The 13143-nt window shown below is 38.1% G+C and overlaps 1 protein-coding gene across 1 annotated transcript in view; it reads left to right on the top strand.

Moving 5' to 3' along the window:
• The window catches only part of LOC132121898 (integrin alpha-X-like), a 237516-nt gene that overhangs the window by 180841 nt on the left and 43532 nt on the right, over positions 1 to 13143 (top strand). Inside the window, exons 15-18 of the mRNA XM_059531629.1 lie at positions 11451 to 11584; positions 11671 to 11813; positions 12424 to 12572; positions 12790 to 12927. Coding sequence (XP_059387612.1) covers positions 11451 to 11584; positions 11671 to 11813; positions 12424 to 12572; positions 12790 to 12927 — 564 coding nt within the window. The remainder of the gene's footprint in view (positions 1 to 11450; positions 11585 to 11670; positions 11814 to 12423; positions 12573 to 12789; positions 12928 to 13143) is intronic.

The raw sequence follows: 13143 nt of genomic DNA, 5'->3' as shown, positions 1-13143 counted from the left end.
TTCTTCTTCTCTTTATTTCCAGACTGTCTTGGTCAGATTGACATAGCTTTTCTATTAGATGGATCAGGGAGTGTAGAGAATTATAATTTTCAGATCATGAAGACTTTTGTGACAAATGTGATCAAACATTTTGCTGAGCGGGATGCACAGGTAGGAATAGCCTTAAATATTTTCATTTTTATGCATATAAAAAAGTGAAACACATGAAGGTGTCTTTTTAAGTATAAATATATTTTTCAGAAAACATGTGGCTTTACAGAGCACTTAATGAGAATTTATCTGTTGCAGTTTGCCATTGCACAGTACTCCAGTGATTGTAGTATTCATTACAATTTTGCTCAACTCAAAATTGAAGACAGCACATGGGAGACTAAGGTGGCAAGAATACCATACTTTATGGGTTCCACTTACACTGCAAAGGCCATCCAAAAACTTGTGTAAGACTTTGTTTCTGTTATTATAATAATCTGAAAATGTTTTATTTGGCACAATGTGTGTTATTATCATATAAATTTATATTTGTAGTTTAACAGTTTAAATGTAAAGTATTATAAGAAATACAAATGATACACTGAACTGAAGTCAAGAGTGGAGACATAATTATCATGAAAAACTAGAGGCTTACATTTTCTGTAAAAAGTGAGTAATGCAATGAAGTTGTTAAGCATTTCTGGTTGGTTATTTACAAGTTATTTGGTATTTATGTGGGTTGCAATTTTTCCTAAATCTCAAATACTAGGAATGAGCTTTTTATAACAGCTGGAGGGGCAAGACCATCAGCCAAAAAAATCTTGCTTGTTATTACTGATGGACAGTCAACTGACCCGAAGTCATTGCCATATGTAGTATCACAGGCAGAGGCAAAGAACATCGTTCGATTTGCCATAGGGGTAGGTTTTGTCAAGATCTTAAATATTTTAAACAGTTTATACCTAAATCTGTTGTTGTGAATTTCATGTGTTTATTTCTGAGCTGCTAACATTTTGATGTACTTAAAGCTTAAAATAAATAATTGCATGGAAATAAAAAAAAAGAAATAAATTTTTGTACATTTAATTAATATTTTATATTCCTATGAATGTATTGCTCAATGTGTATATCGCAATTTGGCAAATTGGCTATACTGTCTGTTAAATGTTTTAACCAATTCCATTTTTTGCTCACATGTTACACAGATCAGCTGTGTTCACGGACCATGTAAACAGGAAAAATTTTGAGATTGGTTTCAGGCCTCATTTATATAGAAAAAAACATGTAAACATGCAGATCAGATTTTCAGAGGAACTGTGTTCTGTACACCATTAAAACTGTGACAATTTCTCCATGGTGTTATGACGTCTTATTATTCTTTAAGCATGTATAATATTTTGGATGGTATGGCAAGTGTAAACACATGAATCGGATATGGGTCAAACTTGAAAGAACATGTAAACAGACATTCAAAAAAATTTATATAACCAACAAATCAAAATTGGGCATCAATACCTGCAGTGTAATGAGGCCATTGTGTTTTGGTTCTGGCCGGTGACCTAGTTTTCCTCAGTCGAATTAATCGTTCTGTTAACTTCTGTTCCAGTTAATGATCTAATTTTGTTCCTGTTTATTTATTCTTCATTTAGTTTTGTTCTTAGTCTGGTGTCATCTTTCTTTGTGGATGTTGTCTATCATTCTAACCTGCCAAGTAACCTGTATTCTGTGGATTATCTTGTTTAAGCAGATTTCTTTGCATTCCTCATCTTTATGTGATTAGTATAACACCCACATGTGACAGAACACCAGATTAAATACAGTTGAATTATTTGCATCATATTTGTTTCTTTTTTTCCCCTTCATGCTATTTACATGGACCTTTCTGCTGTACACCTGCTGTGTCTAGAGTATAGAGATTCTCGGACTTTCTTCATCTTGCACGTCAGAGGCACTACCTGGACGGTTCACTCTGTGTATTTTACCACACAAGCCTGAACAAGCGGTCTAAAGCAAATATTCAGGTGGATGGTCCAAAGGAAGATACTTATGAAGTGGGTGCTAGCGAAAAATTATTGCCCATTCACCATCAGCCTGGCTGAGGACTCTACATCCAGAAAGCAGCCATCCACCAACAGTGAGTGGTCCAACAGAGATGGTTTTAGAGCCCATTGCTGACAAGGGAGACCAGCCTGCCTTGATTGAAGAACCTGAACCAACAGAGAGGATATCGACCCAGAGCAGTGTCCCTAAAAGAGTCTGAGCAGATGAATAAGATGGAACCAACAAGCATTATGGGGGAGTTCTAGTAGAGATCAATGGCTTAGAGGGAAGCCCTGTCAAGTACCCTACCACATGGATGCAGTAGATATTGGATCTGGAACTTATAGAAGGACACTTTTGAGGAGAAATTTTTGAGGATGATTTAATTGATTGGTTTGGGGAGATAATACCCAATGTTCCAAAGTCTCCTGTGTGTCCTGTACTTCCTGAAACCCATCTGTTTCTGCTGTTTCCACACAGCTCATGTTCCGAATTACCACCCAGCCTTCCTATCCTACCTCCTCTATCAGCCAATTCCTCAGTCCTGCCTGCCCTGGTGTACTTCAGCCCCTCTGCATTTCCTACTCCATGTGTGGATCTGCCTCAGTGCTTCGGACCACCAGCTCTACCAAACCCAGAGTTTCCCCTGTCTCCACCTCCAGTGACTGAGCCCTGGACTCCACCTCAGCTCACTGACCCATTGGCTCCACCTTGGCTCCTTGCTTCCTTGTATCCACCTTGGCCCATCATCCAGCTCCGCTTTGATCAGTCTTTGACCTGTCCACTCCTCTGGCTTCTCCTCGTCCCTCCATCCCTCCACATACTCCGGTTCTGCCGCAGTTTTCAAGGTCCCTGCCTCTGCCTCAGTTGCATGAGCCATCACTTACGTCTTGGCCCTCCAGACTTCCGGTGTCCCCTTGGCTCTACATCTGTTGACTCCACCTGGGTCTCCACCTTCAGCAGCTCCATTGCTCATCCTCAGGGTGCCTTCCATTATGTCACCTGCTACATGGCTCCTCTCTCTCTTGACTCTGCCCTGGTGTCTCATCCTGGCTGGTCTCTGGATCAAGGACTAAGTTGTTTACTTGGGTGTTTTTTTTTTCAGTTCACACCCTCTTTCGGAGCCCCCGCCCTTCATTCTCAGGCCATATCCACACATATATGCGTATTTTTATGAATAGGGTTTCTCCTTCTATTTAAAAAAAATTCTGTCCACATGAAAACTCAAAAGCATGCTATGAAGCACTGTCAAGAGAATTCCAAGCCAACAGATGGCAATATAATCTCAACTGTAAAGCCAATTAGCCAATCAGGAGCCTGAAAAAGTCTCCAGTAGGCGGAGATAACAGCGCATGCTCTGTCATCACAAGCCAAAATCTCAGATTTCACTATCTGCACAATAACACTGAGTTTTTGAAAATCATCACCCTGGAAGGAGTTCTCAAAAATGTTTGGATTCAGTGACCTGGCGCTGCATTTGCATGTGGACAAACCACACAGAAAAACCTGTGGGTTTGATTTTTGTGTGGACAGATCCTCAGTTTAATTGTCTTGTATGGTTTCATTGTATTTTGGCTCTTGCTTGTAAACTAGTTTCCCTCAGTCTGTTTATTATGTTCATCTGTGTTCCTGTTAATGATCTAATTTAATTCCTGTGTAATTATTCTCCCTGTTTGGTTCTCTTCTTAGTCTGGTGTTGTCTTTCAATGTGGATGTTATCTCATCATTCTAACCTGTATTCTGTGGATTATTTTATTAAAGCCCATTACTTTGTATTCCTCATCTTTGTGAAATTAGTTTAAAATCCACACATGATAAATATGCTTTAAAGAAACATTTTTTTTTTGTTTCTAGGTTGGCAATGCTTTTAATAATTTCTATGCAAAAGAGGAGTTGAACACAATCGCTTCTAAACCAGACAACGATCATGTGTTTAAAGTGACAGACTTCAATGCACTAAATAATATTCTTCAAAAATTGGAAGAAAATATCATTGCTATTGAAGGTATATTATACTGTAGATATATCTTTTGGAATAACTGAACAATTTTCCCTAAAGCTTTAATGCAACTGTGGGTAGTTTTGTGTATTTTTGTGACTTTGGAACCCCTTACAATTAAGTAAGTGGAATTCACTTTCATAATTACAAATGGGTACTTTAACTGTTCATGTGCATTTCTTGCTGCCTTGACGCAATCTGCCCTTTTTGCTAAATTTAGTATCTGCTTCAAAAACATACTCTGATAGCAGGCATTGAAATTAAACATTTGCCTTATTCAATGTTAATATTATTTAAAAAGGATTATTTAAGCTAAAAAAAAACTTTATATAGTTGCTTTAAATGACTTTGAATCTGTGATTTATCTCTGTAACTTCCGTTGCTTTGCTGCAGGAACTCAGACTTCAGGTGATTCCTCTAGAATGGAGTTTGCACAGGATGGATTTAGCACAGCTTTCACATCATATGTAAATATGTGATTTTACCAAATAATTAACATTAATTTCTTCAGACTAAGTGAATGATCATAGTATGGTTATATAGTTGTACTTTCATCTGAGGTTGAAAATATAAAGGAATAATTAAACACTATAACACTGTGCCTCAAAGACAACATTTTACCCTTTCTCCTTGTTTAATGATTTAAAATAGTTTCTCATTTGAAAAGAAAGATATGCAGTAACTTGAGTTGCTTTATATGTTCCTAATCCAGTGACAGTTTAGTTTTGCTTTGTTTAGGGAAGTGTGTTAGTGAGTGCTGTGGGAGCTTTCCAGTGGAAAGGGGGATTTCAGGAATATTTTCCGGACTATTCCTTTCAAACAGGAAGAGAGCATGAAAGCTATCTAGGTGAGGCTTTTTGAAGCAACTAAATTTATAAGACATGAATTTAAATTAAATTTCTTCTATGCATCAAACACCACTCAGAACATGCTTGCCACTGAACCTTTGCATTTTGTCTGAAGGTTATTCGATGGCAGTTGCAACAGTGTCAAGCCTCAGTTATGCTATTCTAGGAGCTCCAAGATACAAGCATCAAGGACAAGTTATTGTATCACAAATCAGAGCCAATTTCGATAAACTGCTGGACTCTCCCAAGGTTGTTCCCTTATGTTTTTGGCATCAAAACCATGCATAAAAACAAATCATTGTTTTCACTATGCAATAATTGTGTAATAAGTCAAGAAACTACAATGCTGCTGTAAGTTTTATTTTAACGTTGGCGGAGACCTAAAAACAGCATCTCTGTTGCCCTACACCTATTTCTGTGTTAATGATAAATGTTTCACCACAATTGTCATTTAAAGCTAATTTATTTAATCAAATATATTTATATATATAGGGTTAGGGTTAGGGTTAGGGTTAGGTTAGGGTTAGGGTTAACCCTAACACTAACCCTATACAGGCCACCAGGGCACCATACAGACTTTATTAAAGAGTTTGGTGATTTTACATCCGAGTTAGTTCTGGCTGCAGATAAAGTTTTAATAGTTGGTGATTTTAATATCCATGTTGATAATGAAAACGATGCATTGGGATCAGCATTTATAGACATTCTGAACTCTATTGGTGTTAGACAACACGTTTCAGGACCTACTCATTGTCGAAATCATACTCTAGATTTAATACTGTCACATGGAATTGATGTTGATGGTGTTGAAATTATTCAGCCAAGTGATGATATCTCAGATCATTATTTAGTTCTTTGCAAAATTCATATAGCCAAAATTGTAAATTCTACTTCTTGTTACAAGTATGGAAGAACCATCACTTCTAACACAAAAGACTGCTTTTTAAGTTATCTTCCTGATGTATCCAAATTCCTTAGCATATCCAAAACCTCAGAACAACTTGATGATGTAACAGAAACTATGGACTCTCTCTTTTCTAGCACTTTAAATAAAGTTGCTCCTTTACGCTTAAGGAAGGTTAAGGAAAACAGTTTGACACCATGGTATAATGAGCATACTCGCACCCTAAAGAGAGCAGCCCGAAAAATGGAGCGCAGCTGGAGGAAAACAAAACTAGAGTTATTTCGTATTGCTTGGCGGGAAAATAACATATCCTACAGAAAAGCATTAAAAACTGCTAGATCCGATTACTTTTCTTCTCTTTTAGAAGAAAACAAACATAACCCCAGGTATTTATTCAATACAGTGGCTAAATTAATGAAAAATAAAGCCTCAACAAGTGTTGACATTTCCCAACACCACAGCAGTAATGACTTTATGAACTACTTTACTTCTAAAATCAATACTATTAGAGATAAAATTGCAACCATTCAGCCGTCAGCTACAGTATCACATCAGACAGTGCACTATAGATCCCCTGAGGAACAGTTCCACTCATTCTCTACTATAGGAGAGGAAGAATTGTATAAACTTGTTAAATCATCTAAACCAACAACATGTATATTAGACCCTATACCATCTAAGCTCCTGAAAGAGGTGCTTCCAGAAGTCATAGATCCTCTTCTGACTATTATTAATTCCTCATTGTCATTAGGACATGTCCCCAAAACCTTCAAACTGGCTGTTATTAAGCCTCTCATCAAAAAACCACAACTTGACCCCAAAGAACTAGTTAATTATAGACCAATCTCGAATCTCCCTTTTCTGTCCAAGATACTAGAAAAGGTGGTATCCACACAATTATATTCCTTCTTAGAGAAAAATGGTATATGTGAGGATTTCCAGTCAGGATTTAGACCGTATCATAGTACTGAGACTGCTCTTCTTAGAGTTACAAATGATCTGCTCTTATCATCTGATTGTGGGTGTATCTCTCTATTAGTTTTATTGGATCTTAGTGCTGCGTTTGACACAATTGACCACAACATTCTTTTGCATAGACTTGAATACTTTGTTGGCATCAGTGGAAGTGCATTAGCATGGTTTAAATCGTACTTATATGACCGCCATCAGTTCGTAGCAGTGAATGAAGATGTATCCTATCGATCACAAGTGCAGTATGGAGTACCTCAAGGCTCAGTACTAGGGCCGCTACTCTTCACGCTTTATATGTTACCCTTGGGAGATATCATCAGGAAACATGGTGTTAGCTTTCACTGTTATGCTGATGATACTCAGCTCTATATTTCTTCGCAGCCCGGTGAAACACACCAATTTGAAAAACTAATGGATTGCATAGTCGATATAAAAAACTGGATGACGAGTAATTTCTTACTGCTAAATTCTGAAAAAAAAGAGGTGTTAATTATAGGACCTAAAAACTCTGCTTGTAATAACCTGGAACACTGTCTAAGACTTGATGGTTGCTCTGTCAATTCTTCATCATCAGTTAGGAACCTAGGTGTGCTACTTGATCGCAATCTTTCCTTAGAAAGCCACGTTTCTAGCATTTGTAAAACTGCATTTTTCCATCTCAAAAATATATCTAAATTACGGCCTATGCTCTCAATGTCAAATGCAGAAATGTTAATCCATGCATTTATGACCTCAAGGTTAGATTATTGTAATGCTTTATTGGGTGGTTGTTCTGCACGCGTAGTAAACAAACTACAGCTAGTCCAAAATGCAGCAGCAAGAGTTCTTACTAGAACCAGGAAGTATGACCATATTAGCCCGGTCCTGTCAACACTGCACTGGCTCCCTATCAAGCATCGCATAGATTTTAAAATATTGCTTATTACTTATAAAGCCCTGAATGGTTTAGCACCTCAGTATTTGAATGAGCTCCTTTTACATTATAATCCTCTACGTCCGCTACGTTCTCAAAACTCAGGCAATTTGATAATACCTAGAATATCAAAATCAACTGCAGGCGGCAGATCCTTTTCCTATTTGGCGCCCAAACTCTGGAATAACCTACCTAACATTGTTCGGGAGGCAGACACACTCTTGCAGTTTAAATCTAGATTAAAGACCCATCTCTTTAACCTGGCATACACATAACATACTAATATGCTTTTATTATCCAAATCCGTTAAAGGATTTTTAGGCTGCATTAATTAGGTAAACCGGAACCGGAAACACTTCCCATAACAACCTATGTACTTGCTACATCATTAGAAGAATGGCATCTACGCTAATATTTGTCTGTTTCTCTCTTGTTCCGAGGTCACCGTGGCCACCAGATCCAGTCTGTGTCCAGATCAGAGGACAGTATCCAGACCAGATGGTGGATCAGCACCTAGAAAGGACCTCTACATCCCTGAAAGACAGCGGAGACCAGGACAACTAGAGCCCCAGATACAGATCCCCTGTAAAGACCTTGTCTCAGAGGAGCACCAAGACAAGACCACAGGAAACAGATGATTCTTCTGCACAATCTGACTTTGCTGCAGCCTGGAATTGAACTACTGGTTTCGTCTGGTCAGAGGAGAACTGGCCCCCCAACTGAGCCTGGTTTCTCCCAAGGTTTTTTTCTCCATTCTGTCACCGATGGAGTTTCGGTTCCTTGCCGCTGTCGCCTCTGGCTTGCTTAGTTGGGGACACTTCATCTACAGCGATATCGTTGACTTGATTGCAAATAAATGCACAGACACTATTTAACTGAACAAAGATGACATAACTGAATCCAATGATGAACTGCCTTTAACTCTCATTTTTGCATTATTGACACTGTTTTCCTAATGAATGTTGTTCAGTTGCTTTGACGCAATGTATTTTGTTTAAAGCGCTATATAAATAAAGGTGACATTGACATTGACATTGACATATATGGTAGCCAAAACACTCATAACTCAAAAAGGTAGTTTTTTATAAAAAAAAATTATATGAACCAACAATTTTACAATTTAACTTTCTGTATTTCACTATAGAATATAAAAACAAGCATTCATAACTGAATGAAACATATTTCAACGATTGGTATTAATTAGACTGGGCCTGGTTCCCCAAAACGTTCTTATCGCTAAAGTAGTTCTTAACCTATTCCTTAACCTCTCTCTTAACCTTATGGCACGATTCCCGACACGTTCATACGCTAAGTATATATAAGTATATCATCTAAGTATATAAGTCACACTTTAGTAAGGTTGGTCTGGACCATTCATAAGCCCTCTCTTAGCGTTGTTTGAGCTCAAGACGCTTGTCGCCACCACTGTGCAACAGTCTTTATAAATCAGCGCAGCACAGTACAAGTCAAACTATGGTATGACAACAATGATTTTATGTTAAGGACATTTTAAGACTAATAAAAAAATATGTTCGCAATGGATACAGGCCTATTTATGAAGTTGACTTTATGTGGTATCAGAACTAATATGGTGGTAATTAGCTTAGGCTATTTCGTAATGTCATTAAAGCATTTAAAATGGCAATCACTTTTGATAATTAAAATCTGGCAAACAACTTGGCTCTAAATGACTAAGATCTATACAGTTTTTGTATTCGGCAAAACTTAAGCCCTTTTGACATTTTGCCTGACGTGGATATATTAAAAAATAATTCGCCTCCCAAGACAACTCATTATGGATCTGCTGGACCTTCTCAGACCTGCGCTTGCCAGGCTAACGCGGCGGAATTTAGCTTTAAGCCCTGAAGTCCAGCTGCTTGCAGCACTTAGGTTTTTTGCTAGAGCTTCATCGAGGTTGTGGGAGAGGGCTACGGACTAAGCAAGACCTCGGTGTGGAGGTGCGTCCACACTGTCACCAACACCCTTCTGTGCCATGCCGGGGATTACATCCGGCTGCCGGCAACACGTCAGGAGTTCCAGGAGATGCAACAGGGCTGTCATCAGGCGTACATATCACGAAAAGGATACGCAGCCATAAACTTGCAGGTTATAGTGGACCATAGGGGTGTGATCTCTGACCTGGTGGCAAGGTCCAGCAAAACTTCAGTTCGATCCTCTGACGAGAAGCTTGGTGCCCTTTTTTTACGTTGCTTCCCCATCATATTCTGTATCTAACTCTCTCTCTCTGTTCATTGTAGATAGGCTGCTTTTTATTCAAAACATTAACCAATTGCAATCAATACCGCATTAAACAGAAGTAACTGCAGCTGCTTGCCAATCAATTCTGATTATAAAGTACCTTACCATTAATATAAAAGTGTATTACATAATTTGTATAAGTCGTTCAACCCATGTCAAGAAGCAGCACAAGTGGCATGACAGGATAAGGAGGGTGGATGATTATCGAGGTATACCCGGTTCGTCTACCCGTCACAACATATCATGTGAACATATTACTGACCATTTGATAGTTTCATTTATAGTCTATATTTTACTGATAACTTGAACTATATTAAAATAAATGTTACTGGAATAATTTGAGGAATGTTTCATTTGCATACAACGTGTTGTCTTTAACGCTGGTAATGCACCTTTGCGTGAAGTGAAAAATCGATTCCTGAGCAATCGATGCCGACTAATTCAGCACCTTCAATCGGGACAGCGCCTTTGTGACATCGGACGTAAGAGGCAGCGTGTTAAGAAGCTTCATAAGGGACACTTCGGGGAACACACTTAGGAACATAAACAACTTTGTTAAGATATATCTTTCGAGTCTTCTTAGCGCGCTAAGAGTGAGCATTATCGGGAACTGGGCCCTGTTTATTACCTTGAAACAGCTGATCAAATATTTGATCAAAATTATTGATTTTATAACAGTTATGTATTTGTTGGACATTGGTGGATATTGTTGGACATGTTCCTACTAGATTCTTGTGCTAGATTAAAATCAGCTTTCGAAAGAGAGGATTGGGAGCGATCTAAAGTCTTTAACTGTAGGATCCATACATGGTTTTAAGAAGATGTGGGATGTGTGCATTGATAGTAGTACAGAATCAAAAAACAAATGGACAGTAGTTTGCTACCATCAGCAGAAAATAAATAAAGTTATATTAATGTTCAACCTTCACTTTTCTCAGCCTCAGATTGGCTCATATTTTGGTGCTGAGGTTTGTGTGGTGGATTTGAACAGTGACTCCAATACAGACCTTCTCTTGATATCTGCGCCGACATACATGGAGCCTGAACGGGAGGGCAGAGTGTTTGTTTACGCCTTTACAAGTCAGGTACAGTAAACGATGGGGTTAACATTTTTTAGAACAATTTGAAAATTAATTCTGATTCATATAAAAATAATTTTAATTAAATATATACAGGATTTGTGTTCCTTTACTCTCCCTGATTTATCTTTATAGTTCATTTTCTCTGGGTTGGTGCTGGTGGGAATCGTAGGTCAGATGGGTCAGTTTGGCTCTTCTCTGGCCAGTCCAGTAGATCTAAATGGTGATGGTTTCAGGGATGTTCTGATTGGTGCTCCTTTGGAGGAGAATGGACAGGGCAGCATCTACATTTTCAATGGAGGAGTAGATCAAATTAATCCAACATATTCACAGGTGAAGTAGACGTAGTAGGTGGCACTTAAAGTGAATAGTAGTTTAAAGCACCCTCCTTGCATTACGCTGGTTTACTTCACAAGCTCATTCTAATATTTTCATTGTCTGATTCATTCCCTGTGTGTGATGACAGAGGATTGCTGGGTCATCTGTGCGACCAGGATTGCGGTACTTTGGGATTTCATTTAGTCAGTCCTCTCTAGACCAGAGTAATGACAGCCTTCCTGATATTGCTGTTGGGTCCATAGGAGCAGTTCTGCTTTTTAGGTCTGTTAAAGGAACTCAAAATATATACAAATACAGAGTTTTGGTCATAATCACTTATATATGTGTTATATATGTGGATCATTTAGATCCAGACCCATCATGCTCTTGAACACCAAAGTAACTTACAACCCATCCAAAATACCAACCAATGTAACAGACTGCACAAAGCCACTTCAAAACATCCTGACCGTGTGCTTCACCATGAGTGGATTCAAACACAGCCTCACAGGTTTACTCATAAACTAATTACATACTAATACTGTTTTAGTTTTGTGAACAGACCTCTCAAAATCCCATATCGTTGCATTGCTAATATTCTTCTAATTGTATCTGTCTTGGGGTTTGGCTTCATGTTTGGGGTTTTGTTTCATGTTCTTGTTTTCATGTCTTTTATTTTGTAGTTTGATTCATGCTGTTTGTGTCGTGCTTCCCTTGCCCTCTTGTTGTCTGGCTATTATTTTCCTTTTGTTCCTTGTGTCATGTTCCAATTCATGTTTTGGTTTATTGTCTTGTCATAAGTCTTGTTTCCCAATGGTTTGTTCTTGTCATGTGACCTGTATTGTTTGTTATAAGTAGTCATGTTTTTGCCATTTGTGGCTTGTTGTGTATTAATATTGTAACATGCTGTCGGTGAGTCAAGTCTGTTTCATGCCAAGTCAAGTCTGTTTCATCCCAAGTCTGTTCAAGCCTTGTCAAGTGTTTGTTTATTGTTTGGATTATCACCTTGTAAATAAACTGCACTTGGGTTCATATTCACTTCATATTCTGCCTTCAGTGGACTATTCGTGAAGGAGTAGCATCCAAGGATGTATGCTATCACAGTAATACATTTTTTCCAGGTTTGGCTGCAATTATGAATTATACCATAATGCTGGATGCTAAGCGGCAGAAATATCGAGCATATTTCACAGCCAAAAACCGCCTCCACAATGATGTGATGGACATAACCTTGAAGGAAGCTTGCAAAAGTCATAATTTCCTTATAGAGGTAAGTATCAAATTCATAATTTTGTTGTCTAGCTTTTCTGATTAAATTTTCAGTGATTCTAATGATGAGTAAAGGTGAAAATCTTTGAGAGCCATTTTTGTTTCTAACCTCATGCTTAGTCATTCAAACTTTAATTATGAATTGAAAATTAGCAGGCTGCAAAACAGGATATTTTGGAGAATTGCTAAATTCCTTTAATATTTATTGTTTCTACCAGGCTTGTCCCGAAGATGCTCTGAATCCAGTGTCCAGTGAGTTAACATTCACATTTCAGGGTCTTCCATCTACATCTATAATAATGCAAAACTTGAGGCCAGTATTGCTGCCAGAGATAAAGACTACCACAGACCAAAATGTAAGAGAGCGTCTCTGTCACTCCTTAATACCTTATAGTCTGTACTTTAAAGTTCATTCCACAATGTATTATCATACCGAAAGTATTCTAATATTAAAGGAATGAATACAATTCATTTTGACCTTTGTCTCTTTAAATATTTACCAATGGCCACCATAGCCAGTAGAATCAAAAGTGCAGAAAGGCACAGCAGTTTCAACCTCATCACATATGAGA

The sequence above is a fragment of the Carassius carassius genome, chromosome 40 (genome assembly GCF_963082965.1).
Source record: "Carassius carassius chromosome 40, fCarCar2.1, whole genome shotgun sequence".
NCBI classification, from domain to species: domain Eukaryota; kingdom Metazoa; phylum Chordata; class Actinopteri; order Cypriniformes; family Cyprinidae; genus Carassius; species Carassius carassius.
Note: the sequence above shows the minus strand (reverse complement) of the source record. Positions and strands in the feature narration are given on the sequence as shown.